The sequence below is a fragment of the Oncorhynchus nerka genome, linkage group LG4 (assembly GCF_034236695.1).
Source record: "Oncorhynchus nerka isolate Pitt River linkage group LG4, Oner_Uvic_2.0, whole genome shotgun sequence".
Lineage (NCBI taxonomy): Eukaryota > Metazoa > Chordata > Actinopteri > Salmoniformes > Salmonidae > Oncorhynchus > Oncorhynchus nerka.
This window is the reverse complement of record NC_088399.1, coordinates 44,331,624-44,350,763: the sequence shown is the minus strand read 5'-3', so window position 1 is coordinate 44,350,763 and position 19,140 is coordinate 44,331,624. Positions and strand designations below refer to the sequence as shown.

General features: G+C 45.7%; 1 protein-coding gene across 2 annotated transcripts in view; it reads left to right on the top strand.

Annotated features, from left to right (window-relative positions):
- LOC115125989 (poly [ADP-ribose] polymerase tankyrase-1-like) overlaps window positions 1-19,140 on the top strand; it is a 123,306-nt gene that overhangs the window by 84,736 nt on the left and 19,430 nt on the right. For both annotated transcript variants that reach the window (XM_029655579.2, XM_065017559.1), the window contains exons 6-15: window positions 11,328-11,422; window positions 11,642-11,708; window positions 12,148-12,334; window positions 12,502-12,623; window positions 12,699-12,790; window positions 12,905-12,983; window positions 16,185-16,356; window positions 16,442-16,521; window positions 17,114-17,259; window positions 17,595-17,760. In XM_029655579.2, the coding sequence (XP_029511439.1) occupies window positions 11,328-11,422; window positions 11,642-11,708; window positions 12,148-12,334; window positions 12,502-12,623; window positions 12,699-12,790; window positions 12,905-12,983; window positions 16,185-16,356; window positions 16,442-16,521; window positions 17,114-17,259; window positions 17,595-17,760 (1,206 nt within the window). The remainder of the gene's footprint in view (window positions 1-11,327; window positions 11,423-11,641; window positions 11,709-12,147; window positions 12,335-12,501; window positions 12,624-12,698; window positions 12,791-12,904; window positions 12,984-16,184; window positions 16,357-16,441; window positions 16,522-17,113; window positions 17,260-17,594; window positions 17,761-19,140) is intronic.

The window sequence follows — 19,140 nt, the reverse complement described above, 5'->3', positions numbered from 1 at the left end:
CCAGAAGAGAGAAACCAGTCTCAGGTCTTTGGTCCTCCACATTCTGCAGAACAAGTTGTGTCATAGACCAATGGTAGGATTAGCATCCAGTAGATTAGTCTGGATGTCCTTAGTCTGCAGTAGAAGATCCAGCCAGGAAGGGGTTAATGCTGTCTAACACTCCTCGCATAAGTGTTCTGCTACTGGCTCTGTCAGGCCAAGATGGGTAGGTAAGCTCCATTGTGTTGACCCAGTCTGCTGTAGCGAGGCTCCGGTATTACTAGTTAATGCTCCTCTGTGCTTCCTTGTCCTGGATATGGAGGCCCAAGTACGTTTCCTGAGCCGCCCACGCATTAAAGGTTTTACTCCGAGAGCCTTCTGGGGAGAGAGCAGAGCGGAGGGTCATGGAGAGAGGGTCATGGAGAGGAAGATCACGTCATTACCTCCCCGTCTGAGAGGACTGATAGCCAGCCAGGTTCAATGATCATACGTGCAAATGTGCATTGTGCAATGTGACGAATACTGATGGGAGTCAAGCCTGTGGCTGGATGTTGACAGCTGTTTTCCCTTGTGGTGAACTGAAAGAGCAGCCGACGTCCCAAATGCATGACGATCATCAGCTCATGCTGATTGGAATGCCCACTCCTGAATCTGTCGCCGGTTTTAACGTCAAATGTGACAACCACCATCAATACCTGTGGAGGTAGTAGGAATTCGAAACAACGGCCAGGTATTCATACTGCTGCCTGTGATTCACATCAAAGCTGACAGGAGTGTGCCACTTAACTCAGTCTGCAATGAAGCAACTCTTCAAAAGCATCATTTGAAAAGGCGTCTCTGTAACACCAGCCGCCCTCTTTACGCTATCCTGCCTCCAACAGAAGCTTTCATTTGGAAGTTTGTAGTAACAGTGTGTGTGTGGTGTGTACGAGAGAGAGAGGGGTGCGATTTTGTGTGTGTGTGCGAGAGAGACTCCGTGGGTGGGTCTGAAGATGATGGAGAGCTCAGGAGTGCAGGACGTTATTAACGCGGCCCGGCTCAATGCGGCAGCTCGCTGGAGAGCATTATCAAAATGCCTTCTGAAAAACCAATCACTTACTCCACCACACATGTGCAGCGCAGCCATGAGAGTCCCCCCTCAATTGTTTCACTGACCTTTCTGGTTTCTCCTCTCTTTTTATCCCCTCTTTCTCCTTTTTATGTATTCCTCATTCGTACTAGTTCTGTGAGAGAGGGCTCTACAGTGCTACAATTTTGGTCGCATATGCTCCTAAATATTTTACTGTGCTACCTGGAATTTTAATTTAGGAGCACCGGTGCCCCTAGGAACAAATTTCAGCATAGATGCCTGAGTGTGGTACAGAGAGGGCTAATGTTGCGTTATGTGCTGCAGGACCTAACTGAGACAGGGTCCTTAATATATGGAGTGTTTTGGCTTGTTTGAACCATCTGCGAAAGCAGCCCGGCAGGCAAATGTAGTGGTGTTTTTTTGTCGTGGTTCATGGCATAGATATTGAGTTGGTAACACCACTACTGAACAAAGTCCTTCATCTTTATCTCACTGAGCTGCTTCTTTCTAGGCCCATAGTTTCCAATTAGTGCACTCTGTACCAGGGGAAGACTGTACCCTTCTCAGTTCTTTCTGTGTAGGCTACTGTGTATAGACTTGACTGTTAGCCTCTCGTTGTACACACACACACGTTATTCCATTAAGATTATATCAGAACTACTGGCAGAATGTCCACCTACACTCTGCTATCATGTTGGCAGGGGTAATATTTACTTGACGATATCGCCTGGCTCGAACGTAAAAATGATCTATTGCTGGTGTGAGGGCTAGGATTGGACTGGGAATAGAGTCTGCGGCCAATGCTGGGTGAGTGTTTCTTTTCAACCCAATTAACACTAGCAGCTTTTGTGAGTTTGCTACTCAGGGATTCTGAGCTTCTTTTGAGCCTCGTGTGGTTTAGATCGTTCACCGTTATCGTGCCGCAGCCGCCTCAAGGTTTGAAAGATCAGTTGCAAGGCGTATGTGATTTCTAAAATGTTCTTGATCCATGTTTTGACCGTATATAAATGTAGGCCGCCTGCTCGGCTGTCCTTCCTGACTCTGTGTTTTGTCTGAGTCTAGCTGTAATGGGAATAGAAGGTGGCAGTGAAGTACCACCCACGCGCCTGCCACAGCTAACTACAACATCAAAGACCTAACGATTAGGGAGTCACTCTGTAGCCCTCATCAAAGGCGCTTGTTAAGATGTACATCATATTTCTGGATGAAAGCAGCGTGCTAAGACGGCTCCCAATTTTGGTGTGTGAAGACTGTCTGTACTATGGGAAAACAGACTGTTTAAATATGTGCTTAATATTAAGTACATTTTCTGAACATTTGTCAACTATCGGCTCATGAAAAGGGGCACCCAATAGAAATAGCCTGCTGTAAGGTTTCAGGAAGATACCTGCACGGTGGTGGTGTTTGTGTTTACGTAGTCGCTAGCCTGGAATATATGGAGGTCAGAAGGACACAGAGGTGTGCATGTAGTGTGCTGCTTTATGTCTGGAGGATGGGCAGGGCACCCATCCCCCCGGGACCTGGGCTGTGTTATGCATCATTACCACAGAGTGGCTTGGGATAGGGGCCGGGGCAGGGCCGTATATCTCCCCCAGCAGTTAGCCGTCAGCAGGGCGGAGGAGGGGAGTGGAGAGGCCTAATGTATTATCGATCCAGGGAAAGAGTGGGCTATCCTCCGCTCTCTGTTTGCCAACATTTGTGTTCGCCTGCCTCCCCTTGGACCGGGCTGTCTACTCTACCGTATCCCCTGGAACAGGACATGAAGACAAAGTCACCCTCCCTCCCTCCCTGGCTGGTGGTGTGTCCCCAGGGTTAAGCCTGTCGATGCATGGTTATCTCAGTGGAGAGAGAGATTCTCTGTAAGTTGGTTCGCTCAGGAAAGCGCAGTGCCTCGGCCAAACCTCACACTCTACCAATTTTATGGTAGTTATAGCATGCACTGCCGCCATGGCAACAGCTGACAGCTAGCAGTCACTGTTGGCATGGTTACAGGTTACAATCCTGTGAAAAGAGAGAGAGAGAGGAGGCTAAGGAAATAGGAGAGAAAATGGGACAAAGGACTGGAGCTGATGAAAGTAATGGCAAAGGAAGGAATCACAGCTTTGCGACATACTCCCACCCCTGCCGCTCTCCTGCCTGCTACTCTGGATATGCTCCGGTTGCCTGGCAGTCTGCTTTTAGATTTTAAAAACACAACGTATTTTATTCCATTTTACCTTAGTGCCGATTTCATAAAGTACCGACTGGCTATCCAGCTAAGTTTGGAAGTATGCTATGACCCTGTTTAATCTAATGGAATAGTGTGTCATACAATCTCTGGTGTAATTGAAGACTGAATATACACTGAGTGTACAAAACATTCAGAACACTTTCCTTATATTGAGTTGCACTCAGAAGAGCCTTAATTGGTCAGGGAATGGACTCTACAAGCAGTAGCGGTGTGTGGGTAAAATCACAGGGGAAGCCTAGACCAAAAATAAGCCAAATTACACCTTGTGTAGTGATGATTGCCTTGTTTGCTCTATAATGTTAGTTCATATGCCTTGCAACCTCTGTCCGGTGAAGTCCACGACGCATATAGCATGTAACAAACCGTTACGTGACCTACAGAATGGTGAGAGGGTGTTAATGTTTCCAACATTTTCAGGCCACTAAACAACTATTGATTTAGATCCACGGAGAGTTGCCGCAAAGAAAACAGGAGCTGCCTCCACTATTCCAGCACCATTTAAACTTCACCTACGCTTAGTCTAATACAGTGACAACTAAACATACCAAAAAGTCCAATCAACGTTAGCTAAATATGATGTGGCTGACCATGGTTCTGATTTGTGTGTGCGTTCGTGCAAGTAGAATAAACATGTTGACTCACCCTACCTGTAGAGAAACGCCAATGCCATCCTCTCGTTCATGTTGACGAAACGGTCTATGACTGTCATACAGTACACACTTTTATTTGTTGTTCTAGGCTACCTGGCAAAATTCTTGCTCGCTAGCCTAACTTCCTTTCATGGGCAATGTTAAATAGTTAATATTAACCTTCTACTACTATTAGTCTTCTACTAGCTAAATATTGAACTTCCGTCCTCTCAGACCAGGGGCACAATGGATGAATTTATGGTTGGATCAGAATTGCCATTGTAATCGTTGGCCAGTATGGAGAATTAAGTAAAACCAGAAGTCCAAATCCTTATCTCCATCCATGGCTAATTTAGGAAAGGGACGATTTTAGCTAGCTAGCCAGCCACCAGGGGATAACAACACAGCGAGATGCATCAATTCAAGTTATTTTTGTCAATGACGTATTTCTCTTGATGCGATGTGATGTGATAGGAGTGAAGCCAAATCCAAACTGGCTTCCCTTGACACTTTTTTGTGTGTGTGCCAGGACCATTCACAGTTGCGCTTACTCAGTTTACATCAATGCAGATTGGATATTATTTAATACTTTCTTTTTTTTTTATCAAGGGAGGCCAAATACTCACTGGCTTCCCTTGCATTTAATGCCATGGTCGGCAACAATGTCAGTCTTTATGACCAGACCGCGTCAGATAGATGGCCTACACATACAGAGACAGAGTGGAGCTGTTTCGCTCGCCCCGGATATTTTCTCCGGTGAGATACATTCAGCCTCTTGCAAATCGAAGGAAAATTATGAAATACAGAGGCTTAAGATAAATTCTAATTTATTTTGTTTCTTAGAAATTTTGGGGGTTATCGACGTAAGCTCATAATCGAGTAAGCATACACTGATATAAAACACCTGGTTTTCTGAGCAATCATTCAAATTATTAGGACACGTTAACCCCTTAATCAGTCTCATAGCAGTGTATTTCGCACGAGCAGCTTCCTTTTGTCCGAGTGAAGTGAGTTTGGAAAAACTGAAAGTATGCATCATATAAATAGTTTTCACATACAAACTGTGTATGTCCGAACTCAGAATCAAATATGCGTCACAAAAATAACATGGTCGCTGTGGTGGAACGTTTATTTGGATTGCCGATTTTCTCCATTTCAGAGTCCCGTCACGTAAATGATTTGATATGTGTCCATGTAAAAAAGATTATTAGGGAAATCGTTGATATAATCAAACTATTAAATCAATCTGATTATTCACAATTGTATTATTGTGTGGAAGTATCTGTACTCATTGTGTATTGGAGATGAAGAGGGCTACATTAATTGCCAAGTAACAGTTCAAAGAACAATGCAATATAGTACACACAGACATGTACTCTCTAACACTTCACCCTCCTGAACCTGCTCTCTTTCTCCCCCTCTCTCTCCCTTTATCTGACTCACTACAGTACATATCTCCAAGGGCTGGGAGACAATAGGTTAATCCTGCCACATCCGTTTTCACTCATTCGCTCGCTCTCTCTCTCTCTCATATTCTCTCCGACGAGCAGCTCAGCTTTGCCTTGCCCTCTCCATGTCCACCGGGAAATGAAACAGTGCTTTATTCCATCACAGATGTTCCCTTACAAATACTTAAGATTTGGTTAGAAGATGAAAACTCTACGTTTTCGCGTCGGGCCTCCGAGAAAATATGCCCCAGCATGCAATTCCTCTATCTGTATGACTTCAGTACGTCATGTTCCAAATCAAAACTGTTGTTTGATTTCATATCCGCGGGGACAGTACGTTATTAGAGGTGGGGACAGGGTAATGAGTTGTGTAGTAGTTGACTAGACTGTCTGGAAGGTCATGATGACTCTCAAAAGTGGAGGCCGGATTGTAATAATTTCCAGTCAGTTGTTTAACAGTGAACAGCTTTGTGTCTGAAAGCAGATGGAACATTACCCGGTCTTGTCAATGAGCCATGTAAGCGATTGCAGAGGGGGAGAGAGCGGAAGCAGTACTTAGTTATTTTTAACAACAGGGTTTGTTATTGTGTCCTTAAGTGTTTTTTTGTGTGTTTTTTTTTTTTAGAGCTGCAGTGTTTGATTGTGTACTGTATAAAGCCGGTGGGATGCTCTAGCTATCAGTAGACTGACTCGCCCTCCTCCCTACCTCCCCCTCTCCCCTCATCCCGCCCCTCCGGGTTGACAGATTGACGGGCGGAGCCTAAGCGATTGAGCCCAACCTCGGCTACAACTGTCGCCATGGTGATGCAGCCCTGTGATGCATTGAATTTGCAATATTCCTGGGTTAGACACAGCCTAATAAAAACAGACTGGCAGACAAGGGAAAACTGTTAATGAAAAATGCAGTGAAAGAAGGCTCTTTGTCAGCATGGTGTGTGAATCATATCAACATTTTAGAGAATAGTGGCATGTAACTGGGATAAATAGCCTAGTCTTATCATTGGTCTAGCCAGTGGTATGGGATGCATATAAAATACGGAAACAAAAAATGACCTTTTGCGGGTATTTTGGTGTTTATTTTGTGGTTTGCTTTATGTCGGGCATATACGGTGCATTCGGAAAGCATTCAGACCCCTGGACTTTTCCCACATTTTGTTACTTTGCTGCCTTATTCTAAAATTAATTACATTGTTCTCTCCCTCTGATCAATCTACACACGCTATCCTATATTAACGAAGCAAAAGCAGGTTTTTAGAAATTTTGACATTCAATAAATAAATAAAACTGAAAATACCTTATTTACATACGTATTCAGACCCTTTGCTATGAGACGCGATAATTGAGCTCAGATGCATCCTGTTTTCGTTGATCATCCTTGAGATGTTTCTATAACTTGATTGGAGTCCACCTGTGTTAAATTCAGTTGATTGGACATTATTTGGAAAGGCACAGTTGACAGTGCATGTAGGAGCAAAAACCAAGCCATGAGGTGGAAGGAATTGTCCGTAGAGCTCCGAGAGGATTGTATCGAGGCACAGATCTGGGGATGGGTTCTAAAAAAATTCTGCAGCTTTGAAGGTCCCCAAAAAAAGTGTCCTCCATCATTCTTAAATGGAAGTAGTTTGGAATCACCAAGACTCTTCTTTAAGCTGGCTGCTCAGGCAAACTGAGCAATCGGGTTAGAAGGGCCTAGGTTAGGAAGGTGACCAAGAACCCGATGGTCACTCTGACAGAGCTCAAGAGTTCCTCTGTGGAGATGGGAGAACCTTCCAGAAGGACAACCATCTCTGCAGCACTCCACCAATCAGCCGTTTATGGTAGAGGCGGTCAGACGGAAGCCACTCATCAGTAAAAGGCATATGACAGCCCGTTTGGGGTTTGCCGAAAGGCACCTAAAGGATTCTGATCATGAGAAACAAGATTCTCTGGTCTGATGAAACCACGATTGAACTCCTTGGCCTGAATGTCAAGCGTCCCTACAGCGAGGCATGGTGGTGGCAGCATCAGGCTGTGGGGATGTTTTTGAGCGGCAGGGGAGACTAGTCAGGTTGAGGGAAAGATGAACGGAGCAAAGTACATAGAGATCCTTGATGAAAAGCTGCTCCAGAGCGCTCAGGACCTCAGACTGGGGCGAAGGTTCCCCTTCCAACAGGACAACAGCCCTAAGCACACAGCAAAGACAACGCAGGAGTGGCTTCGGGGCAAGTCTCTGAATGTCCTTGAGTGGATCAGCCAGAGCCTGAACTTGAACCCGATATATCATCTCTGGAGAGACCTGAAAATAGCTGTGCAGCAACACTCCCCTTCCAACCTGACAGAGCTTGAGAGGATCTGCAGAGAAGAACGGGAGAAACTCCCCAAATACAGGTGTGCCAAGTTTGTAGCTTCATACCCAAGAAGACTCGGGGCTGTAATCGCTGCCAAAGGTGCTTCAACAAAGTTATGAGTGAAGGGTCTGAATACTTATGTAAATGTGATATTTCATATATATATTTTTTAAATGTGCTAATATTTAGAAATGCCTGTTTTTGCTTTGTCATTATGGGGTATTGTGTGTCGATTTATGAGGGATAAAAAAAACTATTTAATACATTTTAGAATATGGCTGTAACGTAATCTGGAAAAAGTCAAAGGGTCTGTATGCCCTCCAAATGTACTGTACAGTGGTTTATTTTTTTCACTGTAAAATCAGCAATCAAGACGTGCATGGTACTGGTTTCTCCTGAGGTGCTAGTTCTGAAGTCTTACAATGGCTTTTTTGGTTCTATAGCGGTCTTGTATTGAGACCCACAGTATGGCTGTAAATCGCTTTGGATAAAAGTGTCTGCTAAATAGCATAGAAATAAAAGCATATGACTCACAGCTGTCACGTTGAAGAGAGAGGCCCAGTATTGCATCCTGTCCTAAATAACACACAACAGCTCTGCTCTGCCATGTGTTGGCTGAATCATCCTCTCAGTCAAATCAAATCAAATTTATTTATATAGCCCTTCGTACATCAGCTGATATCTCAAAGTGCTGTACAGAAACCCAGCCTAAAACCCCAAACAGCAAGCAATGCAGGTGTAGAAGCATGGTGGCTAGGAAAAACTCCCTAGAAAGGCCAAAACCTAGGAAGAAACCTAGAGAGGAACCAGGCTATGTGGGGTGGCCAGTCCTCTTCTGGCTGTGCCGGGTGGAGATTATAACAGAACATGGCCAAGATGTTCAAATGTTCATAAATGACCAGCATGGTCGAATAATAATAAGGCAGAACAGTTGAAACTGGAGCAACAGCACGGTCAGGTGGACTGGGGACAGCAAGGAGTCATCATGTCAGGTAGTCCTGGGGCATGGTCCTAGGGCTCAGGTCCTCCGAGAGAGAGAAAGAAAGAGAGAATTAGAGAGAGCATATGTGGGGTGGCCAGTCCTCTTCTGGCTGTGCCGGGTGGAGATTATAACAGAACATGGCCAAGATGTTCAAATGTTCATAAATGACCAGCATGGTCGAATAATAATAAGGCAGAACAGTTGAAACTGGAGCAGCAGCACGGCCAGGTGGACTGGAGACAGCAAGGAGTCATCATGTCAGGTAGTCCTGGGGCATGGTCCTAGGGCTCAGGTCCTCCGAGAGAGAGAAAGAAAGAGAAAAGGAGAGAATTAGAGAACGCACACTTAGATTCACACAGGACGCCGAATAGGACAGGAGAAGTACTCCAGATATAACAAACGGACCCTAGACCCCGACATATAAACTACTGCAGCATAAATACTGGAGGCTGAGACAGGAGGGGTCAGGAGACACTGTGGCCCCATCCAGTCCTGCTCATGTAGCGTTATCATTCTGGGGGTGGAACAGAACAGGGCTGACTGGTGCCCCATGACGCCAGGCCCAACCCTTCCTGTGGCCAGATGGGGACAGAGAAGACAGGATGATGAACAGCCCTGTCGCCTCCCTCCAGATTCTGTTCAAATGTCCTGTAAATGTTATGGTTGCTAATGCCTGTCACCTGCACCTCCCACCCGACCAACTGTCCCTGAAAGTTCTAGTGCAGTCACGCGGTTCTCCACAGCTTGTTCAAAGAATAATAAAAGCGTAGGCCGGGTGAACAGCTGAAAACACAGGGATGAATCAAATGGGTTCTACGGAACTTCTACCAGCTTGGAATACCAACATGATGCTTTCATATCATTTTTTGTGTTTTCTGTTTTTGTTTTCCTTTTTTTTGGTTTTGTTTTATTTGTGATTCTGCCGACATTGTCGCTCAGTCAACAACCCAAAAAATGCTGGTAAGTTATTTTCAAACAGCTGTAAGATGATGCACTCCTTTTGATTTCTGTTTGGGGTTCTTGGATTATGGTTTTATCAGTTAAGATGCCTCTTGTGCACATTTTGGAACCTTGGCCTTTTTGTTGGTCATATTTCATCCACCCACCAATGCTCCTGCTGTGTCCTGGGTTAAGGTTATGATTTGGGGTGGGGGTGATTTTGGGGCAGGATAAAGAACCCTGGGATACGAACCATCTCTAAGAGGTGTTCCTGATTCCACCTTACTTCCCCTCCCCTGTCTGCAACTGCTACTGTAATGCCTTACTGTGACACCCTGCCCATTCCATAGCTTGAGTCACACATTTGAATATCGTTCTTGACTCGGTTTGTTGTCTACTTTGCTGTTGTTTTTATCATGTGCACGTGACGAAAGCTTGTTTCTTGCATCTTGGTAATATTGTCCAGACCAAATACGAGTTGTAAATGATCTATGGGTAGACAATTTACACAGTTCCTTAATTGTGTAATCAGTGGAATGCAGGAAACAATGACAAATTGTCAGTGTTTGTTGTTGTGCACGCCTCATTGGCACATTTTCTCTTTATTTGGTTCACTATTCTCCAGTCACATACTTGTTCCTCACCTAGAAAGTATATACGAAGGGGGATGGGGTCCTCTCTTTTTCCTGCTTTCTGTTTATTCACTGTCTGGATGTTACCATTTATTTTGTCTCTGATACCCACTCAATGCACGGGCGCTAGGCTAACTCCTGTCTCTGTGAATGACGTTGATGCTACGCTGCTCATCTCTTTGTTCTGTTGATGGAACGACCTTGATGCTGCCTTTTCCTTTCGAGTTCCTCCTTCAGATTGTTGTTTTGTCTTGTGTTGTCTTGCCACTGCCTCTTCACAACAAACGTCGCTAAGTCATTTCCACAACTTACTGGAATCACAGCTGTAGGACAGTCCACAACAAAACATGCAAATCAATGTGTTCCCTGTGTTGTTAAAGCAACCATTGTTCTAGCGCTTCCCTACTTGGCTGTTGACTCAGCAGCGTAGAGCATTCTGCTCAAGGCTGAAACAGCTGAGAGAGGCTTTCACATGGCTGCTCTGAAGGAAGACATTGATTCACATTTTTGATCCAGCTTGAATCTGCAGTTTCCTAATTGCACTAATTGTTTTCAATGAGGTGAGGTAATCTATTTGACTATTCAGTGGGAGGACAGAATCTGTGAGATGAGATGCACTTCATTTAGGTTACACACACACGCACACACGGAGATAAGTTAAGATAAGATATAAAAGCAGTCACACTATAGCCCAGGCTATCCCACCAGGTTTTCACCTGATATGAAGCATTAACTATAATGACCTAAAGAATATTGTCCTCCCAGATCAGCTCTTTATGTTGCCGACTCCGGTTCAGAGTTAATTGCGCTTCTGTTTCCGTGAACTCTGACCTCCGGATAAACATTCCATCCTGAGTCCTCCCCTCCCTCTTTGGGACCTCACATCAACTTCTCTCCCCAGACAGACACGCTCATAGGCTAGCACTAAGGTGCATTGTTAACGTGCTTTAGGTGCTGTAATGCGCATCGTGCTCCTGCCCAGTAGGAGGTCTTTTCTGTGGTTTAGAAAGTGTACGCTCAGATGTCCTTGTCTTGTTCTGAACATTCTCTCTCTCTCTCTCTCTCTCTCTCTCTCTACTTTCTCTCCTGTAGTCCACCCCTCTTCACCTGGCTGCAGGGTACAACCGGGTCAGAATAGTCCAGCTCCTACTACAGCACGGTGCAGACGTACATGCTAAGGACAAAGGGTAAGTGTGTTTGTTGTTTGCATGCGCTTTAGGGTGAGTGTCGTGTTGGAGTGTCCGTCCGTCCCCCCCAATAATGTTTCTGGAATGTTGAAGTTCACACGTTGCTGAGACACTTCATTCGACCTCCTTACCTAATTAACTTAATTTCTAATTGTACAGAGATATAAAGGCTCTGTCCCTGTAATGTCCTAATGCTGTCTGTGTTCCTTTCTCCCTCAGTGGTCTGGTACCTCTCCACAATGCATGTTCCTATGGTCACTACGAAGTCACAGAGCTGCTGCTGAAGGTTAGAAACTCTATGCTGCTTTTTGTGTGCTGGTATGCTTGTTACGTGGCGGCTATGGAAGTGAGAATCCTTTAGCTCTGGGTAGAGATAGAGGTCCCTGAGGAAGCCGTTATTGTCAGGTGTTTTCAGAGGGGTTCATCACAGGCCGAGAAGCCTGACCGGCTTCTCCTCCTTCGACGGGAGACAGACAGACTCGGACTTCATTCTCTATTCACTTTGTCTTTGAGATGAAGTCTCCGGACTGACTGGCATGTCTAAGGGAAGCCACGTTTCATGTCAGACACCCAACACCTGGGTCGTGTTCACACTTTAATAAGCCGTTTTTCTTTCTTATTGAACCCGTTCGGATTTCAAAACATAGTTTTTCAGAAACATGTCTGCCACTTTATTTCCTTCACCACGTGTACGGTGTGTAACGGCCCTCTCTGTTTCCTGTTAGCATGGAGCGTGTGTGAACGCCATGGACCTGTGGCAGTTCACCCCGCTCCACGAGGCTGCCTCGAAGAACCGCGTGGAGGTGTGTTCTCTGCTGCTGAGCCACGGGGCTGACCCCACCCTGGTCAACTGTCACGGGAAGAGTGCTGTGGACATGGCCCCCACCCCGGAGCTCAAAGAGAGACTCACCTGTGAGAAAAGACATCCACTTACTAACACTCACACACGGACCTATAGACTCTCCTATGCACTCATATGCTGAAATAGTTTCCCCCTTTGACGACTTGGGAGAATAATGGAAGTCTTATGGCGTGTGTGTAAGTGATGACATGGTTTCCCCCCTGTGTGTGTTGTGTAGATGAGTTTAAGGGGCACTCTCTACTCCAGGCTGCGCGGGAAGCAGACGTGGCCAAGGCCAAGAAGTCCCTCGCTCTGGAGATCATCAACTTCAAACACCCACAGACACACGAGACGGCACTGGTGAGGCACACCCCACACGCACAGCACACACACACACCACACAGTGTTAAATGGACTCCTCCTCTTGTGTTGCAGCACTGTTCAGTGGCCTCTCCTCACCCCAAGCGGAAGCAGATCACAGAGCTGCTGTTACGTAAAGGTGCCAACGTCAACGAGAAGAACAAGGAGTGAGTCTCTTCCTGTTTAGCTGAACACTGTCTGACCTCTAAAGCGATCCTCTAACCACTGCTATATAATGACGATGTTGACCCAACCCTGTGTGCGTCTGTCTGTCTCTGCAGCTTCATGACCCCCCTACACGTGGCTGCTGAGAGGGCCCACAATGACATCATGGAGGTGTTGCAGAAACATGGAGCAAAGGTACAGTGTTCACCTCACCCGTCCATCCCTTCTGCCATGCTCTCTACTGGTCTTGCTGCTTGTATCAGCAAAAGGGGCAAGTACAATGGAAAATACTTAATCGGAGTGTAAATCTGCAGCCGTTTGAGTGAACCCAGACCCTGTGAGACGGGATGTTTTTCTAACAACAAAAAAAGGCTGAGATCTGTCTCCTCAGTGTCCGGGTGGGTCTGAAGTTACCACTTGTTTTAGAGCTCAGTCATTTATAGTATTATTGAGACCAACGACAGGACGGACTGGGGGGAAAGACTGTCCTCCTGGCCGATCAACTGCCTGCTTCTGAGAGCTCCATCAGATAAGAATGAGCAGATGGATGGAGTGTTCAGAGCCTGCCAGCCCCCCCCCTGAAGAGCCCGTCCTCACCTTCACAGGCGGTCCTTCCCTCATGCAGACCTAGTGAAAGACGTGCACCAGTTCCACAATGTTTCAAAGCCAGACAGCCACTAAAGAGAATCCTCTTGATAGCTTCCCTCGATGGAATTCTCTCAATAGCGTGAGTTGTGTTTTTATATGACTTTCTAAAGAAAGACGTCAGAGACGGACACGAGAGAGAGGCTCCTGGGTGCTTTTGACAGTTGAGTATCTATCCAGAGAAGAGAAGCCTCCAAACAGTGGTATTTTGACTGTCAGGTCTGGGCTTGTCTTATTCATAGTTATAAGGGGAGGTAGCTATCCCCCCCCACAGAGGCCCAGCACTACTTAGCTGGTTAGGGAGCATGACAGATGGAACAGACATGGAAAGGTAAACCGCAGCACTTCCCTGAGCAGAGCAGGCAGCCTGTTAAACTCTCTGCCGGTATACGGTGTGTAAAAGGAAGATTTGATCACTTTTAAGTGCCTGTATTAGAAAGCATTGGCTGCGCAGTGACATGCTATACATGTTACAGGGTCTCCGACTCCAAATGTGCATGTAATTTACAGTATCAATGTTTATGACCGCTATGTTTGATGTACAGTTACAAGGATGACATGTCAAAACCTGGGTTGCTCTGAACAGAATTAGCCTATGATGTGAAGAAATGTAGCCCAAAACACACACCTGAATGCTCTAATGACTCTATTCTATGTGCACCAAAATGACTACCGTTTCCCCGAAGGGTGTTGTGTAGGCCCCTAAAAATTAAGTTCAATTTTTATTCTGTTTTCCCCTGTTTTTTTCTTCCGTTTTTTTTTTGCTCTCAAAATCACACTTATTTATAGAAAAACAACAACATTTGGTGTTCTAAGTCCACATCAATGCTTAAACCACATCAGGAGACCACTTTTGAGGTCTAGGAAAAATACATAAAACATTGGGGTGAATTGAACCTTTTAAAGCAAGTGCACACCAGCAAGCGCTCATGTGATTGTTGAGTTTGCATAACACATGGCCACTGGATTGATGCAAATAATCATGATGTCATTCTGCCAGGTAGGAGTAGGCTACTAAGTAGTTAGCATTTAATTGAGAAGGTTTTTGGGAAAGCCTTTCCATCTCTACCAAAAGGTTATTATTAGCATCATCGCTAACGGCTACACAAAGTGTAGACCTGCCCATTCCCGTGCCGTTTCAGAAGTTGCAGGAAAATACAATTCACTGATGCATTTTGTTAATGTCTTTTTGATTAACTTGGGCAAATGAATGAGTTTTCTTATAAGTTCAATACATTTAGTTGATTTCCTATTGAGTTTGATACATTTTTTGAGTATTATTTCATTCCATTTTTACGTCTGGATTCCATGGTTCCATCCACGTTGTCTGCAGTGCCGATTGTACAGGGCCCAACTTTCGAAAGCGTGACACTGTAACATGGTATTTTCTAAATTAGCTAGTCATGTCGGCAATAGAACAAGCGTTCAAATTATACCCATCCGACCCAGATTGCGATTTATAATGGACCGTTCTTGGATTGCGTAAACAACAACAGTGATTCAGTGATGGTGGGGATGCAGGGCTGTGTTCCAAACAAAACAACAACAGTGATTCAGTGATGGTGGGGATGCAGGGCTGTGTTCCAAACAAAACAACATCAGTGATTCAGTGATGGTGGGGATGCAGGGCTGTGTTCCAAACAAAACAACAACAGTGATTCAGTGATGGTGGGGATGCAGGGCTGTGTTCCAAACAAAACAACAACAGTGTGATGGTGGGGATGCAGGGCTGTGTTCCAAACAAAACAATACGGATGTCCTTGCTCTAGTTCCTCAACGGCACAGCTAGGGGAGCTCAAGAAAGCACCTTTTATAGTTAAAGGCTCTCTTCTTTGAGTCAGAAAAGTGCACTGGAATGACTTAGGAGCTGTGCCTACTTTGGAGATGTGTGTGACCACTTGGAGACACCAGTGAGACCTCTCACTCAAACCCTTTCATTTTTGGTCTTTTATGTTGAACCTACCCCACATTTTCTATGAATATCGTTCTAGTCTTACTGATTATATCCAGAGGCCTTTCAGATTTCGCAACAAATGCTGCGAAAAGTACAGTAAAATGTCAAATGAGTTCTGTTGTCCTCGCCTTTTGGTCTGATCATTTCCCCGTCATCTCTCTTCAATTTCTACCATGATTATGCTTCTCATGTTTATTTTGTTAGAAGCATTTCAATTTGGCCCTATTCAAAGAGGCCAATTCCCATGAGTGTGCAGGGTTAACAAGTAAAGTCGAGCAGCGCCTGGTATTGGAGTTTTGCTGCTGTGCTCTGATCAGTGGGTCTGTGGGGAGCAGCGCTGTGGTGTGTGTATGTTCTAAGCAGAGTCTCCCCTTTCATTTGGAGTTGTACAATCAGTAATAAATCGAAATGAGAATATCCCAGCAGCTAAGGGAAACGAAGACAGGGCAGAATAAATAAAAGTCAGGCAGGAAGTCATCTCAGACTTGAAACGCTCGGCTCTGGTACACAATTGTACAGTGAGACGAGCATACATTTATACACGTACATATGCAGTTGACCTCCCAAAACACACACACACACACACACAATAACACTCGCTCCCAGTTCCTGTTCGGTGCTGATAGTCTCTGAAGAGCTCCAGCAGCCCGAGGGCTCGGCTGATTAATTATTGTTTGTGTTCATTTCAAAATGCGTGAATTTAGTTGCACAGCTCAATCCCCACAACTCTCAACTCCTCTCCCTCTCATCTCCTCACTCTTTTCTGCTCTCCCTCCCTTTCTCCCTCCCTCTCTCAGATGAATGCCCTGGACACCTTGGGGCAGACAGCCCTGCACCGTGCTGCAATGGCGGGACACCTCCAGACCTGCAGGCTGTTGCTGAGCTACGGAGCAGACGCCTCCATCCTCTCACTGCAGGGCTTCACCGCCTCACAGATGGGCAACGAGGCCGTGCAGCAGATACTCGATGGTACGGAGAGCGAGAGGGCGTGTGTGTGTGTTACTCTAAGACACTGGTTGGTGATACTGTGACGTTGTACTTCTCTCTCCCCCAGAAAATGTACCAGTGAGGAACTCTGACGTAGACTATCGTCTCCTGGAGGCAGCTAAAGCTGGAGACATGGACACTGTAAAGGTAGGATTCTCATTTAAGTCGGTGTGTGTGTGTATGTGTCCCTACTATAGGTATGTATAACGAGCTGACTCACAGGAAAAAAAGAAGGCTAATAAGCAAGTTTACATGACATGCCCAGGACCCGTTGATATGGAAACTGTTATTTGATTTTCTGCTACTCCGTGTTCTGGTGTATGAACTCACTGGACTGCGTTGCCTTCAGCTCAAGATATTCTGAGAATGTTTTTGAAAACTTGCCAGTTTCATCACGGCTGCTTTTGCCGGTTTGATCTGAACTAGGCTTTGGTCTCACAGCTCACACGAATACTCTCATTCTGCCTGCAGACAGCTTGTGCTGCTGTCAGAATGTTGAGTGTGTCACTCTTTAGACTGCTTCTCTCTCCCCCTCTCTGTGTGTGTGCACTTCCCACGCGTGTGTGACCATGCTCTCTGCAGACTTCCTGTGCCGCTGTCAGAATGTTGAGTGTGTCACTCTTTAGACTGCTTCTCTCTCCCCCTCTCTGTGTGTGTGCACTTCCCACGCGTGTGTGACCATGCTCTCTGCAGACTTCCTGTGCCACTGTCAGAATGTAAACTGATTCTCTCCTTGCAGTCGTTGTGCTCTCCACAGAATGTGAATTGTCGGGACCTGGAGGGTCGTCACTCCACGCCGCTGCACTTCGCCGCTGGCTACAACCGTGTGGCGGTGGTGGAGTACCTGCTGCATCATGGGGCCGACGTCCACGCTAAAGACAAGGGGTGAGTCTTTCTGGCTGGCTGGCTAGTTGTCTTTCTGTAGCCATCTTGTTTGCTCAGGAATCTATATGTCTGTCTATCACCTTCTGTCTCGGCAGTGATTTCATCTTCTCCGCTCCACCACTCCCCCCCAGATGATATAAAATCTCTATCAAAGATGTTATCGCTCTGTTGTGTTTCCTCAGGCTATCTCTTATATTAGACCCAAGACATTTCAGAGTAGGTAGAAGCTCATCACTTTCTAACCCTCCCTCCTCTGTGTCTCCCTTTGCTCTCTCCCTTTTTCTCCCTCTCTATCACTTTCTATCCTCTCTCCCTCCCTCCCCCTCTCTGTGCAGCGGTCTGGTGCCCCTGCACAATGCCTGCTCCTACGGTCACTACGAGGTGGCTGAGTTGCTGGTGAGACACGGGGCGTCGGTGAACGTAGCAGACCTGTGGAAGTTCACCCCTCTCCACGAGGCTGCAGCCAAGGGCAAATATGAGATCTGCAAGCTGCTCCTCAAGGTATGTCCTGTCTAAAACCGAGTTAGTCAGTCCCCTCAGTCTCTACAGACTGTCACACGCTTTCTCAACCTCTCTCTGTCTCCCTCCATCTCTCCCTCTCTCTCTGTTTTAAGCCCTTTTTTACAGAGAGGTACTGTAGAAAGTCATAACGCTTCAGTATTAGAATTTTACCACATGTTAAAGCCCAGTGGTAGTTACATTGTTTATTACGGCTGAATAGCAGACAGGAACACCACTTGTGTTTTATGGGCTTTTTTTCCCATTAGATCTCCGGTCAGGAAAACATCACTCGAGAAGGGTGTTTAAAAGGCGCTTTAGAGACGGGCCGCAGTGAGCGGCAAAGGTCTCATAGACTACAATGGGGGTAGGGCGGCAAAACGCAAGAAGTTTTGCAAGCGGCGCAGTGTGTTGCGCTTGCTCCCATGAGCGGTGCCACTGGCTCGAGTGCCCGTAAGATGAAATTGGCCGAAGTCTTGAGCGGCCACCGGGCGGGGTTGACCAATTAGCAGAGTTCATCTTGTCAGCCAATCAAGCAATGTTTTAATGACCACATTTGAGCAGACAACAACCGGGACCACTGGTCTCTACACGCGGTAGGCGGATCTTCTTTTGTTTTGTATGGTTTTGTTCATCATTAGGGTTAAGCAGGTCCCAATTGATGTGAGTTCTAAAATCATAAGGACCTCAGAAACATATGCGTCTGAGCTGTGAGCTGGGGAGTTATTTTTGGTAGCGTTATCTTACAAGAACGCCAAGAGCTGCTGGAACGTGTTACTTCCCACCTCATGGTTAGAGGGACAAGTGTTGCATTGAACTTGATGCACATGATAAGAAATGACTCCGTCACCTCAATCATCAACTGTGACAATTTCTATCTAAAGAGAGCTTGTTTGTTTAGTTTCGCCCATCACCCAAACATCTAACTGTGCCTAACTGCAGCAGTCAAGAGGCATACTTCCTTCCGTATCTATTTGGACAGTGAAGCTAAAATAACAAAGGTTGCTCTATACTCCTGCTTTTTGGATTTGAGATCAAATGTTTCATTTAACGCGACAGTACAGCATGTCACTTTCTATTTGAGGGTATATTCATACATAACTGTTTCACCGTTTAGAAATTAAAGCACTTTATGTATCTTGTCTGCCTATTCGAATATGTCATAGGTATTATGACAAATTCCCTTACAGGGTTTTAAAGTAGTCCAAAAGTTTAGCATTGGGTCCCATATTCCTATCACCCAATGATCACATCAAGCTTGCGACTCCACAAACTCGTTGGATTCATTTGCATTTGTTTGGAGTTATGTTTTTTTCCCCCAATAGGAACTTTTGATTTGATCTCAAATCCATTTGATCTCAAATCCAAAATGCTGGAGTATAG